The 13,670-nt window shown below is 40.2% G+C and overlaps 1 protein-coding gene across 1 annotated transcript in view; it reads right to left on the reverse strand.

The window, feature by feature from the left end:
- Positions 1–3,100: 3,100 nt before the first annotated feature.
- Positions 3,101–13,670, reverse strand: part of LOC148514735 (amine sulfotransferase-like) — a 57,035-nt gene continuing 46,465 nt past the window's right edge. Inside the window, exons 4-6 of the mRNA XM_088480990.1 lie at positions 12,415–12,509; positions 4,819–4,999; positions 3,101–3,243 (exon numbers count right to left, since the gene is read on the reverse strand). Coding sequence (XP_088337116.1) covers positions 3,101–3,243; positions 4,819–4,999; positions 12,415–12,509 — 419 coding nt within the window. The remainder of the gene's footprint in view (positions 3,244–4,818; positions 5,000–12,414; positions 12,510–13,670) is intronic.

The following is a 13,670-nucleotide window of genomic DNA, read 5'->3' on the forward strand; positions in this document are numbered from 1 at the left end:
TTCTCTTCATTTGACCCCACAAATGAAGATGAAGTATCTACACGCTTCTCATCCTCCTACTCTATTACCTCTCCTCTAGATCCTATATCCTCACATATTAGTAAAGCTCTGTCTCCTGTGCTCATCCCAACCCTAACTAAAATCTGTAATCTCTCTCTTTCTACTGGCATCTTTCCATCACTGTTCAAGCATGCAGTGATTACTCCCATTCTGAAAAAACAAAAATTCTGACCCTAACACTCTCTCTAATTACCGTCCTATCTCCCAGCTCCCATGCCCCTCCAAGCTACTGGAGAGACTTGTCTACACCCGCCTCACACACTTTCTTAACACCCACAACTTATTGGACCCACTTCAGTCTGGCTTCCGTTCCCAGCACTCCACAGAGGCAGCACTGACTAAGGTAGTAAATGATTTGGTCACTGCCAAGGCTAAAGGCCATTACTCACTTCTAATTCTTCTAGATCTCTCTGCTGCTTTTGACACTGTTGACCACTCTCTTCTCGTACAAACATTACAATCCCTAGGTCTTAAGGACACAGCCCTTTCTTGGTTCTCTTCCTACCTATCTGATCGCTCTTTTTCTGTTCGTTTTTCTGATTCTGCCTCCTCTTCGCTACCTCTATCAGTACCGCAAGGCTCTGTCTTAGGTCCTTTGCTATTCTCAATCTATACCACCTCTCTTGGCAAACTAATCCGCTCTTTTGGATTTCAGTACCATCTGTATGCGGATGATACTCAAATCTACCTATCCTTTCCAGATTTATCACCATCTGTATTGGTCCGTGTCACTGAATGTATTTCTGCCATTTCATCTTGGATGTCATCTCGCTACCTGAAACTTAATATTTCTAAAACAGAATTAATTATATTTCCACCGGCCAATAACAGTTACCAATCTGATCTCTTTATCACTGTTGATAACTCAACAATCCACCCCACCCCACAAGCTCGCTGCCTTGGTGTCATCCTTGATTCTGAATTGTCCTTTGTTCCCCACATTCAATCTGTCTCAAAATCATGTTACATACATCTAAAAAACATATACAAAATTCGACCATATCTCACACAAGACACTGCAAAAACTCTAATCCATGCACTCATTATTTCCCGCATTGACTATTGCAATAGTCTCCTTACTGGTCTTCCCAAAAACAGGCTATCGCCATTACAATCCATTATGAATGCAGCTGCGAGGCTTATCTTCCTTGCCAAACGTTCATCGTCTGCTGCCCCGCTCTGTCAGTCCCTCCATTGGTTGCCGGTTTTCTACCGTATTCAATACAAAATACTGTTACTTACACATAAGGCCATTAACCGAATTACACCAACATACATCTCTTCACTCATCTCAAAATATCTCCCAACCCGACCTCTCCGCTCAGCACAAGAACTGCGTCTCTCATCCCCACGCATTACTTGCTCCCATTTACGGTTACAGGACTTTCTTCGGGCTGCACCCACTCTATGGAATGCCTTACCACACACAATAAGACTTACCTCTACTCTTCAATCCTTCAAGCGTTCCCTGAAAACTCACCTCTTCAGACAAGCTTATCAGATTCCAGAACCGACCACATAACCTTCATAGCTTCCATGTCTTATCACATCCCCTCTCACAGTCCACACATAACCTCACATATTGTCTTTCTTTCACATACTCCTGACATTTTTCCGACATTCCTGTGTGACTGGATCATGCAGCCCACCAAGAAACTCTGCATTCTGGCCAGACCAAATTGCAATATATATAGCACCTATCCTTGTGTATCAATGCCTGTTTCCCTATAGATTGTAAGCTTGCAAGCAGGGCCCTCTTACCTCTATGTCTGTCTGTTATTACCCTGTTTTGTTCTATCAATGTTTCCAATTGTAAAGCGCAACGGAATATGCTGCGCTATATAAGAAACTGTTAATAAATAAATAAATATGGGATGCCACCCAGCAGCCACAACCATAATAATTAGGGGTCTATGTACTAAGCCTTGGAGAGAGATAAAGTACCAACCAATCAGCTCCTGTAACTTTAAAGTCTGTTTTTAAAAAAAATTACAGTTGATTGGTTGGTACTCTATCTCAATCCACCTTTCTGAGGAACCTGCCAGAAGGCGGAGAAACACATCAAGGCAGTGGACCTGTGCCAGATCTCACAGAGATACCCGGTCACCACTTCATGATGCATGGACAGCAAAGGACCCGTTCTGTGATCACACTACATTCTGGAGGAAGCCCACTACCAGACTGAGCTCTACCTGGGCTTCAGCTACAACCTTCCAGCACTGGGCACTCTGTGACACACTGCCACGCCACAATCTCATTCCAGCAGCGGCACTGAATCAACACAGGCTTCTGGAAAAAAACTCACAGCTGGAGAGGAGGAATCATTGGGACACACGGAGGACACACATTAAACCTGGAAATCACAGACAAACATCTTCATATGGACAATACAACCGAGTGATATACCCAGGTCCCAAACAGAATGAGCTTTACCATAAGTGGTGAGAATATATTATTGTTTTATTATTGTATATAGATCTGTAACAATTAATTTTTTTTTTAAAATTAACAATCATCCAATTTACTGGATTAATCATTTTTTTTCAAGATAACCATCTGTCTATGCAGGGATTTATGGAACTCTAACAAATGTCTTGTGTAATAGCAATCATTCCTAGGTGCTGCTAATCTGACATCGGCATAATACATTTTCTGATATTTTGTTACTATATGGTTCACTAGATGCGAATCCGCAACAAACATAACATCTCATTGATTAGCTGAAGTGATATTGTATCTGATTATATATAGATTTTAATACCATATAATAAATTGTATTTTTTATATAAATTTTCTTCATATACAGTATATTTATTTGTATACCTGCCTTTACACTAACAGACGAATCTGCAGCACTTTTCTATTTGCTTTACCCTTGTTATATGCTCAAAGAGAGTCCACATCTCTCTATTGGGATAGCTGCTGTGGAAACACTGTTTGTAAAGGCAGATATATTTACCCCTGTATATATTTTCTTTTCTACACACCAACTTCATAAACAGGCGCCTAGAATTAATGTGAGAGTAGCACATTTCTCTCCTCATTTGTCAGCCAGTGTCTGGCTTTCCTCATTGCTGTCCCAGATAAATGTGATTGGCAGATCTCCCAACTTCTCTTTCAGTATCTTATCCATCTTCTCACTTTGGGCCACAGTCATTAGATTTTTCCAGTCCCCAACAACACCTGCAATATGAGATACATATCTATCATGTTTCGCTTTACTATAGTAATACTGTATATTCACTCATTTGATAAAACTATTAGTTGTGCAGTTAGGAAACAGGCAGGTTGCTGCCCAGTGCTTGATTTAGCACTAAGGAGTGGATATGCAAAGGTCAGCAGCATTACTGGTACAATCTTGGACTTGGTATAAACTGCACTTTGTTACATATTTAAAGCATAGTGTAGGAATTGTATTGTTTTCATTCTCCTAATTTTAAGCCTAATCTTTGTTTTTGATATCGATTTGCTTTTGATAATGAATTGAATGGGATACATGACATGGACACAAACTGAAAAGAAATATGACCATATTATACATCATACCAGTTGCGTGCCAATATCAATATCATATATGAATACAGGACATAAAGATAATTGTTGTTGGCTCCTGCAAACAGCAATGCAGATCTGTGTGTATCTAGAAAATTGGCATAATTTGCTTATTTTTTATCAAAACATTTAAGCTTGCAGCCCAGAGATCCTCATTACAGCAAGCTCCAACACTGTTATATGCTTCAAACACCAATATCTTGCATCTAAAATGTACTCACCTCTCAGATACAGAGACTGCCACTAATATCTAGAACAGGGGTGGCCAAACTCTGTCCTCGAGCGCTACCAACATGTTTTCCAGGTCTCCTCATAGAATCACAAGTGAAAGAATTAGAATTAGCTCCACCTGTGGATCTTTCAAATGTGTCAGTGAGTAATGGCTACACCTGTGCACCTGCTGGGTGACCTGGAAAACGTGAACTGTTGGTAGCTCTCGAGGACCGAGTTTGGCCACCCCTGATCTAGACAAAAGCTGGTTTGTGAGCTGCATCATAAAGACTTGTATAGCTGTTATTGTAAGCAGCCAGGATAATCTTAGGTAAAGTTGTGAAACAGAAAAGAAATATACTAGTGATTGATTTACCCACAATGGGGCTGATTCTGAGTCAGACTAAAGTTGCAACGCTGACAAGTGTCACGGATTTTGGAATACTGCGTATGCACTAAAGAAATCTGTGACTGTGCAGGTGCTGATTTAAACTGAAGACGATTGCCCGGGGGGGTGGGGGACGGGTTGATTGTGTATGAAAAAACGATGAATAATATTGTCTTTTAGTTTCCAGCAAGTCTCCCCTGCATGCTGGTACTTGTAAAACCACAAGTACCAGCATGCGAGGCAAACTGTATTTTTTACAGTTTACTATTTTTTTAAATACAGAAACCTTCACTGATCTGTGAAGGCTTCTGTATATTTTGATAGGAGAAAGCTCTCACAGACTTGCATAATGTAATAGCCTTGAAGATCCGAGTTTGTCTCACATAGAAAACTCCGGACTCTATTATATTTTGCCTGGGGACTTAAACACATTACTTGCAGATGTAGACACAGAGGCATACAGTACGCAGTAACATATACTGCATATGCTGGCTATGGGCAGACATTTATGTTTCATTCAAAAATGAATACTTCTTCAAGTTTAAATCCAAAAGTAAATTATTGTACATATGTTAAAACGTTAGTCTTTAGTCTCATTTATACTTCACCTTTGCGGAGAAAGTCTCCTTTACTGTGGTCTAATAATTCCTTTGAAAGAAATTTATAATTAGCTAGTGGGTCTTGTTTCATGTTTTTAAATGTTGCTTTCTCCACAATTCTGCTCACTGCTTGGTCATCAAGCTTCATGTCCACAAATTGGCATATTTTCAGAACTGCAGATCGTAGATCCTAGAATAATAATTTATCTTTAGTTTGTTGTAATACTTTTTTCTAAATATAAATAGCAGCCCTACGTGAAAAGTACAATTGTATAATGCCATTTCATGTTCTAACAAATCCTAAAATAAAAGCAAAAGTGAAAAGCAGGATTACCTTCCTGGGATTGTTTACCAAATCTGCCTGAGTCCCCAATGGCTGCAATAGTCCAATGCTGAAAGAGGACGGTGTCAGTGTTCCTCTTATGTAAACTCACTTTTGTGGTGGCACACTATCCGTTTTATCATTAGTACAGTACTTGTAGTTTAGCAATAATTGAACAGGTGTAGGGTTTAAATGATCATAGGCAAATGCAGGGGGGGGGGGCCTTTTGTCTGGAAACCCCCCTCACCAACCCACACTGCGACCACAATAGTGATAGTAATATACCGTAATAGCATTTTACTAGTGCTGTCTGTTCTTCTCAGTATTACAAATTAAACAATCAGCACCACCTGTGGATCTTCTAACATGTCAGCCAGTAATAAATACACCTGTGCACCAACTAGGAGATCTGGAAAACATGCACTGTTAGGGGTGCACTGCTATAGACCATCAATAGATAATTAGAAGAAATAGCCCAGGGATGGGGAGAGGGCCGAAAAGAGTCTTTATCTCACTAAAATTGTCTCCAATAAACATGTGAGTACCCTAATTTCAAAGAAGAACATCTAATCTTTTAGCAACAGTAGATATTGGGCAGGATACATGACACAATGCAATGCATCCCGTAACTCTTCGCGTGTTGATTATGCATGAAGAGAAATTCAAAGGACAGCTCCCTCTGTAAGAGCTGTCCTTTGCGAGTGAGGGACTTCCGGGTCTATGACCCAGAAGTCCCTATGACGTCCTGCGCATGCGCAGAAGGACACGCGCGCCGCAGGGGGTGCTGGAATGGGTCCGATCCCTGTTAAGTCCGTGACTTATATTTCAATAAAGATTTTCTTAGTAACCTAGACACAGTGAGTGTTGCATGCTTCTTTACTGTGAAACTGCAGGAAAACAAAGGCACAGAATAGAAATTCATACACCAACTAACATAAAAATAAGATCCGTAACATTGGAATACATATACAGCAATGGGAACGATATACACCACACTCCTCCCAACTTAGATAAATGCGGACTTGAAAGAGGTTAGCACTGTGCAGGGCCGCCATCAGGGGGGGGACAGTCGGGACTACTGTCCCGGGCCCAGTCACTTCGACAGAAAAGGGGGGCCCGGCCCGCTCCTACCTCCCGTCCGCCGTCACTACTTAGGATCTAGTGAAAGGGGCTTCTATTTTAATGTTAAAGGATCCTCCCGTCTGCCGGAGCCGCTACTGCTACGCCTTCGTGGTGAAAGGAGCCCGCTGTCAAACAGGTTCCGTCCCTGCTGACTGTCCCCGACTCCCCTCGCCCTCTGCCGAATTGCCGATGTACAATAAAGTTTAGTTGGCGTGCGTGACGTCATGACGTCACCGGGCGCCACTGAAGGCGGAGCCGCGGCATGAACTGAGGAGCAGCAGTCAGGCACAGAAGAAGATTCATAGGCAGAAGGGGGCTGGAAACATCAGAGTGATGGAGAGACAGAACATAACATAACATAACTTTATTACTCACATAGACCTATTAGAACCAATATCTATCTAACAACAGCCTGTTTTACAGATGTTCCTCATGTGCAGCAATCCCTCTATTACCCCTTCCAGTTCCAGCACCCCTTTTCAGTTTTCACTTTAGTGTACAGGTCTGTCCCTGCTTTCCTACATACTGGCAGAACTTTTGTTCAAATCTTGCCAGAGCAACAAATACCTGTAGCACCAAACACATTTCAGCAGCTTGCTACTGAACATACATGGGCCCCAATGTAATAGCCTGCTATTTGCAGACACTGGAGCAACCAACCTGGCTTTTCTGTAAAATTAAATGTCACTTTTAATCTAGAAATTACTATATAATGCTAAAATAGTGCTGTTCCATTATATCACTATGTATGTATGTGTGTATATATATATATATATATATAAAATCTGGAGGCATATCATTGGCACATATGCTGCATGTGCATCTCAAAGTGCGTGCAACTTTGCATATCGCTATATAGGGCCATAAGGAGAGGTGTGCGGCTGCATTATGTGGGAAGGGAGGGGGGGGGGCCCTGCCTATTAAAGTCAGTCCCGGGCCCCACTATTTCTGATGGCAGCCCTGGCACTGTGCAATGTATATGTTACCCTAGAAGGCTACAAATCTAGCCTTTGGGGTGCCTTACGAACTCTGTCTGTGTAACTATGTTTAAATCCCAGAGTGACAAGCTGCTCCACCAAACTTCACACTAGAAGGTTCAGGATCAGTTGTTGTCACTAAGGGAACTTCATGCTCAGGTGACTCTGTAACAGGCTTTGGAACAGTCTCTGTTGCAGACCCAGAGGGGTATAGATTCTCTACAGTGTCAGGAACAATCTCTGTAGCAGACCCAGAGGGTTATACATATCACTACACTTCGAAGGTCCGAATAGGTTTCTGATAAACCGTTTAAAACTGTTTGTCATGTACCTTTCTTCTCACATAGTTTTATTAAGTCCCATTAAGACCACAAGTTCTGTTGCTTAAAGAGCACAGCAGGTGGCTGACTGGTAGTGGAGTGCCCAGTTCTACAATATGTAAGCAGAAAGTTGTCAATCTTGTGTTCCAAAGGCAGATGTTCATGGTGCATGAACTTGATAGCTTTATTGAATGTTTGTACAATGGTGTGGAGCTGATGTAAAATATTTAATGCCATTGTCTCGCAGGAACTTTTTAAATTTCCGTGGACACAAATTGTGGGCCATTGTCACAGCATACTTGCTCTTGTAGACCATTTCTGGCAAAGATGCTTCACAGAACAGCAATTGTTTTCTCACATGAGGTAGATTTCATCTTTAATACCTCTGGCCATGTTGAATGAGCGTCCACTGCAATATGAAACATACAATCCATGAATGCACCAGCAAAGTCAATATGTACCAATGAGATGATGGCCGTTCCCAGGGGTGTAACGGAACTAAGGGTGATGAATTTTGAACTCTGACATCCTTCACATCCTTTTGTCAGTGTTTCGATTTGACGATCGATTCCTGGTCACCATACGTAACTTCTAGCAAGATTCTTACTTTTCACTGTGCCCAGATGACCCACGTGTAAATTTTCTAAAACTCTGTTTTGCAGTTTAGGTAGTATTACCACTCTGGACCCACACAATAGAGTTTTCCTTGATAGACAGAAAGTTGATCTTTCATGGCTGAAAATCTGAATTTTGAGCAATGCCATATTAAGGCCAACCTTTGAGAGTTAAGTCCATTACTTTAGATAGCACCGGGTCTTATTTACCATATGATCACACCATTGGTAATAAGTAGCTGTTCTATTAACATATTGTGATACACTTCAAGTGGGTCTCTTCCATTGTCCTCCTTACTTTGGGGGCAAGGGGGAAAGCGATAGACCATCAACATTGCCATCTAGTTTTGGAACCAACACCATGATGAAGGTGTTACATTGACACCGAAACGGCTGACGGGCGGGATACACCAGAGGGTCGGCTTGGGATGAGTACTTGTCTATGATGCTTTTTTGCTGCTATTTGATTTACAAGCCCCTCTCTTACCTTGACATTGTATGGATATGCACCTCTTCTTTATGAACAATATACTATTTTCTATGGATTATTATCAATGTGCAGACTCGTTTTTCTTTATATATATATATATATATATATATATATAGTTACACTCTCATAATGGTATATATTATACCTATAATTATTATAATGGAGGTCTATTAGCATTTGCGAACATGTGACTGTCTGAATGCTAGCTGTTTTTCATTAAGTATGCACATCGGTATGGTCGACATATGTGTATATGTACGTGTCTAAAGATATGGATCTGATATTACATTATATTGTCTGAAGTGTTAAATAAAATAAGGAATAAATTATGCTATAGTAGATACTTTAACTAGCTTCTACCAATGAGAAAACAAAAGCATCCCATTTTAAAAGGATTAATATGTGTGTGTAATATATATATATATATATATATATATATATATATATATATATAAGACTGTTTATAATTTGAGATAATTGAAGGTGTATTATATTATATATAGTTTTTGTCTCTCTCTCTCTCATTTATTTATGTATAGATATATATATATATATATATTTTTTATTAGAATGTGTGAAATGTTTCCTAATAATAATTCATTTTCAAAATATGATCTATTTGTTCATAATTTTTTTTTACATTTATATGAACAGTGACTGGACCGTATTCAGAGAAATGATTGTAATAATATTGGTATATGTAACTATGTATTTAATATATTTTAATTATATAAGTCTACAATGGCTGCTATTACATTTCTATTCAGAGCATTGGAAAAAATGGAATAGTAAGGGTTAAAAATTCCCAATTATCTGAAAACCAATGGAAATGAGGTTCTCCCTATATAGGGGCAGATTCAATTAGCCGCGGGATTTGCCCCGCAACTAATTGCCGGCCTAAATTCCCGCGGTACAGGGAAGAGCTATTCAATTAAATAGCCTTTTTCCCGTGCCGTAAAATCAGGATGCAGATTTGGTCATTTTGACACGGATTTTACCTCGCACCTACATGAGGTGCGAGGTAAATTACAACTGTGGGGACCCGCGCGAGGAATCCCCGCTAATTGAATAAGTCCAGCGCGGCAATTAGCCGCGTGGGAAATTCTGCGGCTACTTGAATCTGCCCCATAAAGTGAGGATCCAAAGGAGAGGCTATTCAGCTTGAAAAAGTCCAGAGAGCTGGCCGAAATGCGTTGCTGTGTGCCTTTGGATTGTAACCTATTGCAATTGGACTGTATGTTATTCACTGACCAACTAAGAACTGGTAACTACAACTACATTGTTTGCTGGCCCGTGTCTACAGCCCCTGTAATACGGCTTAATAGGTGAGGCTGAGAGAGCGTGTCCCCTGCATACCAACTAAGAACTGGACAGTAACTACCTTTTGCTCACTCCAGATTATGAATAGTGCCTCACCCAGCAGCCGGCGATTGGCGCCTCACGAGCAGACTGCTGGACCGCCCAGGAGAATAAGAGACTGAGTATAAAGTTACCAGTCACACTGGATCCTTACACTGTACCGTACCTAACAGCTTACGGCCGGCTTATTCAGGCTGTAGGACGGCAAGGAAAGAGGGACTACAAAACTAAATCTATATGCTGCTATTCCAACAAACGGGAGGTTTCTGCTCTGTATTGCAAAAGTTTTTGCAATAAATACAGATCTAACCCACTGGAGGAAAAAAAAAATCAGTAGTCTTTTCCAGGGGTGTATCTAGGGGTCCAAGCGCCCCTGGCAAACTAAGGGACTGGCACCCCCCTCCAATGACTGCTTCTACTTAAAAAAAAAACCCACACTGGGGGTAGTTTAATTCACACACGTGAAGAAATAGGGAGAGCATAATTTTTATTTCTCTTTTTTATATATATATATCTTTTATAGAACTTACTCTATTGCAAACCACTATATATAAATTTTTTTATGCAAAAAAAACACAGGAAAAGCTTAAAAACAGTGAACCAAAAACAAGCAAAATGCATTCTGGGTAACATAATTTACATATATTCAAATTGGGCTATCTATACAGCATTATGCTTTTTAACAACTGATACCTTCACTCCACCATTAATTTACTGGGACGATAACTCGCATGAATCTTTTGTATTATCCCACATAAGAATGAAGACAGTCCATATGGATCGTGTCTGATTCCCAAAACACAGGGTTAACCACAACCTATAAAGATCACAGCCAGTTCCCCCAAATGAAGAAAATACAAATTTAACAAACTTACACTGGGGGTAGTTCAATTTACATGCCTGTAGAAATAGGGAGACTATATATATATATATATATATAATTTTCTTTTTCAGTTATAACACTTACTACATGAAAAGCACTGTTTATTAATTTATATATGTCAACAACACAGGAAAAGAGGGCATCTATAAAAAACAAGATGCATTGTGGACAAGATAATTTGCATATATGCAAATTACCTTGCGAATAGAGCTTTGTGATTGATGTGGTGCTTACGCTCTTTTCCTGCACAGTTGACATATTGGAATTTGTGAGTGGTGATTGATATGTGTTAGGTATTGTGGGGGAAGAGATATATTAGGAATAAAAATTTAGGGAAAAAAATTTACTCTCCCTAATTTTAAATGTTTCTGATATAAAGGGACATATAAGAAGGCTAATACATACTTGCAATCAATTGGGAACACTGGCAAGAGCAGAAGAGACCAGGGATATTTGCTGCAGCTGACTGTGGGACAGTGCTAAGAGCAGAGGAGACAGGAGATCATGTGCTAGTGATGTCAGCCCGTGCCCCTGGCAAGGCCTGGGCCATCCAGGCCAATAGGAAGATAACGCCCATGGTCTTTTCCATCTATAAACTGACCTTCCTCTATATGAGAACTGACATTACAACAACTGGATGTGCATTTTGATATCAACAATGCTGAAGCTAAATGCAATACTGATGCATTGTTATTTTTAACTGTGTCTATAAATGTATCTATATGTTTAAATGTATCCAATGTTACTTGAATGAGTAATATATACCAGTGTATACAATTAAGATATTATTGAGATACTCTCTTTTACATGCTAAGATTCATGTTTTTTATTGCATTTCGAATAAATATTGTGCATTAATGTTGAATATCAATTGCGGCCCATGATATATGTTTACCAGCGCATTCACATTCTTTTTCTTGGTATATTGTTATATATTATTTTTGCTAATTTTTCCTTATTAGTGAATTGCAGCAGGTGGACTTGTTTGAATTGATCAATTGGTTCTCGAGCGCTGAGGTGATTTAGGATTTTGGGCTCTTATAATGAAATTATGCCTAGATGAGAACAATATCTTACATGACATAGAAGGAAAGAAATACAAATAACTGACAGTTCTTTTACTAGTCTTTTCAAGATTTGTGTATATTTTCCAATACATTGAAGTGTGGCATTTCCATGGATACAAAAACAACACTGCAATCTCCCGAACACCTCCATGCTAGGTACAATTTGCGACCACACCAGGCTATGCGTTACCTGACATGGTTGCAGACCATTTTATATGATAAAGGGGCATATTTATCAAGCTTTTTTTTCATAAAATTAAGATAATGATTTCCTATGTAATTGTGAAATTGATAAATGTACCTGCTTCTGAGGTTGTCTCACAAGCGTTATATTTAGAAGCTTGCAGCATCTTGCACCATATGAGAATAAATATATGCAATACTTTGGAAGAATCACTCTGAATGACAATACCAATTATATCACTTTAATGCAGTAATACACTGTGCTTACCTTGATCATCTCCTCATATGATAAAAATAGACAATTAAATTCCTCCTTGTGGGTGTGCCAGCCCCTGACATGATCAAACCACGAGCCACAAATTACTGCAAAAAGGACAAATAAAGTGAGACTGAAAAGCTCTTAGTTGCAAGAAAGCTATCACATAAAGCAAAATAAGTGTCACTGTAAAAGGTGACTTTATTAACCACCTGCCTGGTGTGGTCGCTTCGTTTGCAAACAAACCAGGCTGTGCGTTACCTGACATGGTTGCACACCATTTTATATGATTAATGGGCCTATTTATCAAGCTTTTACATAATATTATGTGGAAACTGCAGTTTCTGCATAATTTTATGAACTGTTGCTATGTACTAATAGCACAATGCAGGAGATTTCACAGAAATCTATGCCAGAGTGCTGATTAGTAGAGATGAGCAGGTCCAGTTTTTAGCCGAACATAACTGATTCGAGTAGGAGCCGAGTCAGGCTCGGGTTTTCCCACCTGACTCGGAATCCAAAACGAGGCAAAACGTCATCCTCTCGGGATTTGGATTGTATATATGTCCTTCCCCATGGTGATTCTCGCCATTTCCTTGCTGAGTTCCGGGCTGTGCTGTGCTCCATCCAGGGCGGACTGTGTTCTCCAATCCAGGGGTGTACTGTGCTCCGTGTCCAGGGGGCTGTTGTCCAATCCAAGGGTGTGCTGTGCTCTGTCCAGAAGGCTGTATTGTCCATCCAAAGGTGTGCTGTGCTCAGTCTAGGGGGCTGTGTTGTCCAATCCAGGGGTGTGCTTTGCTGTCCATCAAGAGTTATACTGTCCAGGGGTGTGCTGTGCTCCAGTTAGTGAGCTGTGCTGTACAATCCAGGGGTGTGCTGTAATGTCCATCACAGGGTTGTACTGCCCAGGGTTGTGCTGTCCATCCAGTGCGCTGTCCAGGGGTATGCTGTCCATCCAGGGGTGTGCTGTCCGTCCACGGGCTGAAAAAAAAAAGTCAATAGTAAAAAATAGTACGTTAAAAAAAAAAAGGTAAAATATTTTTTTTTGTGCTGTACCCCAGTGTATCCATATATGCACTGTGACGCTGTAGACCGTACCCACCCAGTGTATCCATAAAAGCACTGTGACGCTGCTGGCCATACCGCAGTGTAATATTCATACACGTATTGTGACGCTGTAGTTTCATCATACAGCAGTGTAATATGCATTCAAGTATTGTGATGCTGTAGGTTCATCATACCACAGTGTAATATTCATACAAGTACTG

The sequence above is a fragment of the Taudactylus pleione genome, unplaced genomic scaffold (assembly GCF_031769625.1).
Source record: "Taudactylus pleione unplaced genomic scaffold, aTauple2 ptg000259l, whole genome shotgun sequence".
In the NCBI taxonomy this organism is placed as follows: domain Eukaryota; kingdom Metazoa; phylum Chordata; class Amphibia; order Anura; family Myobatrachidae; genus Taudactylus; species Taudactylus pleione.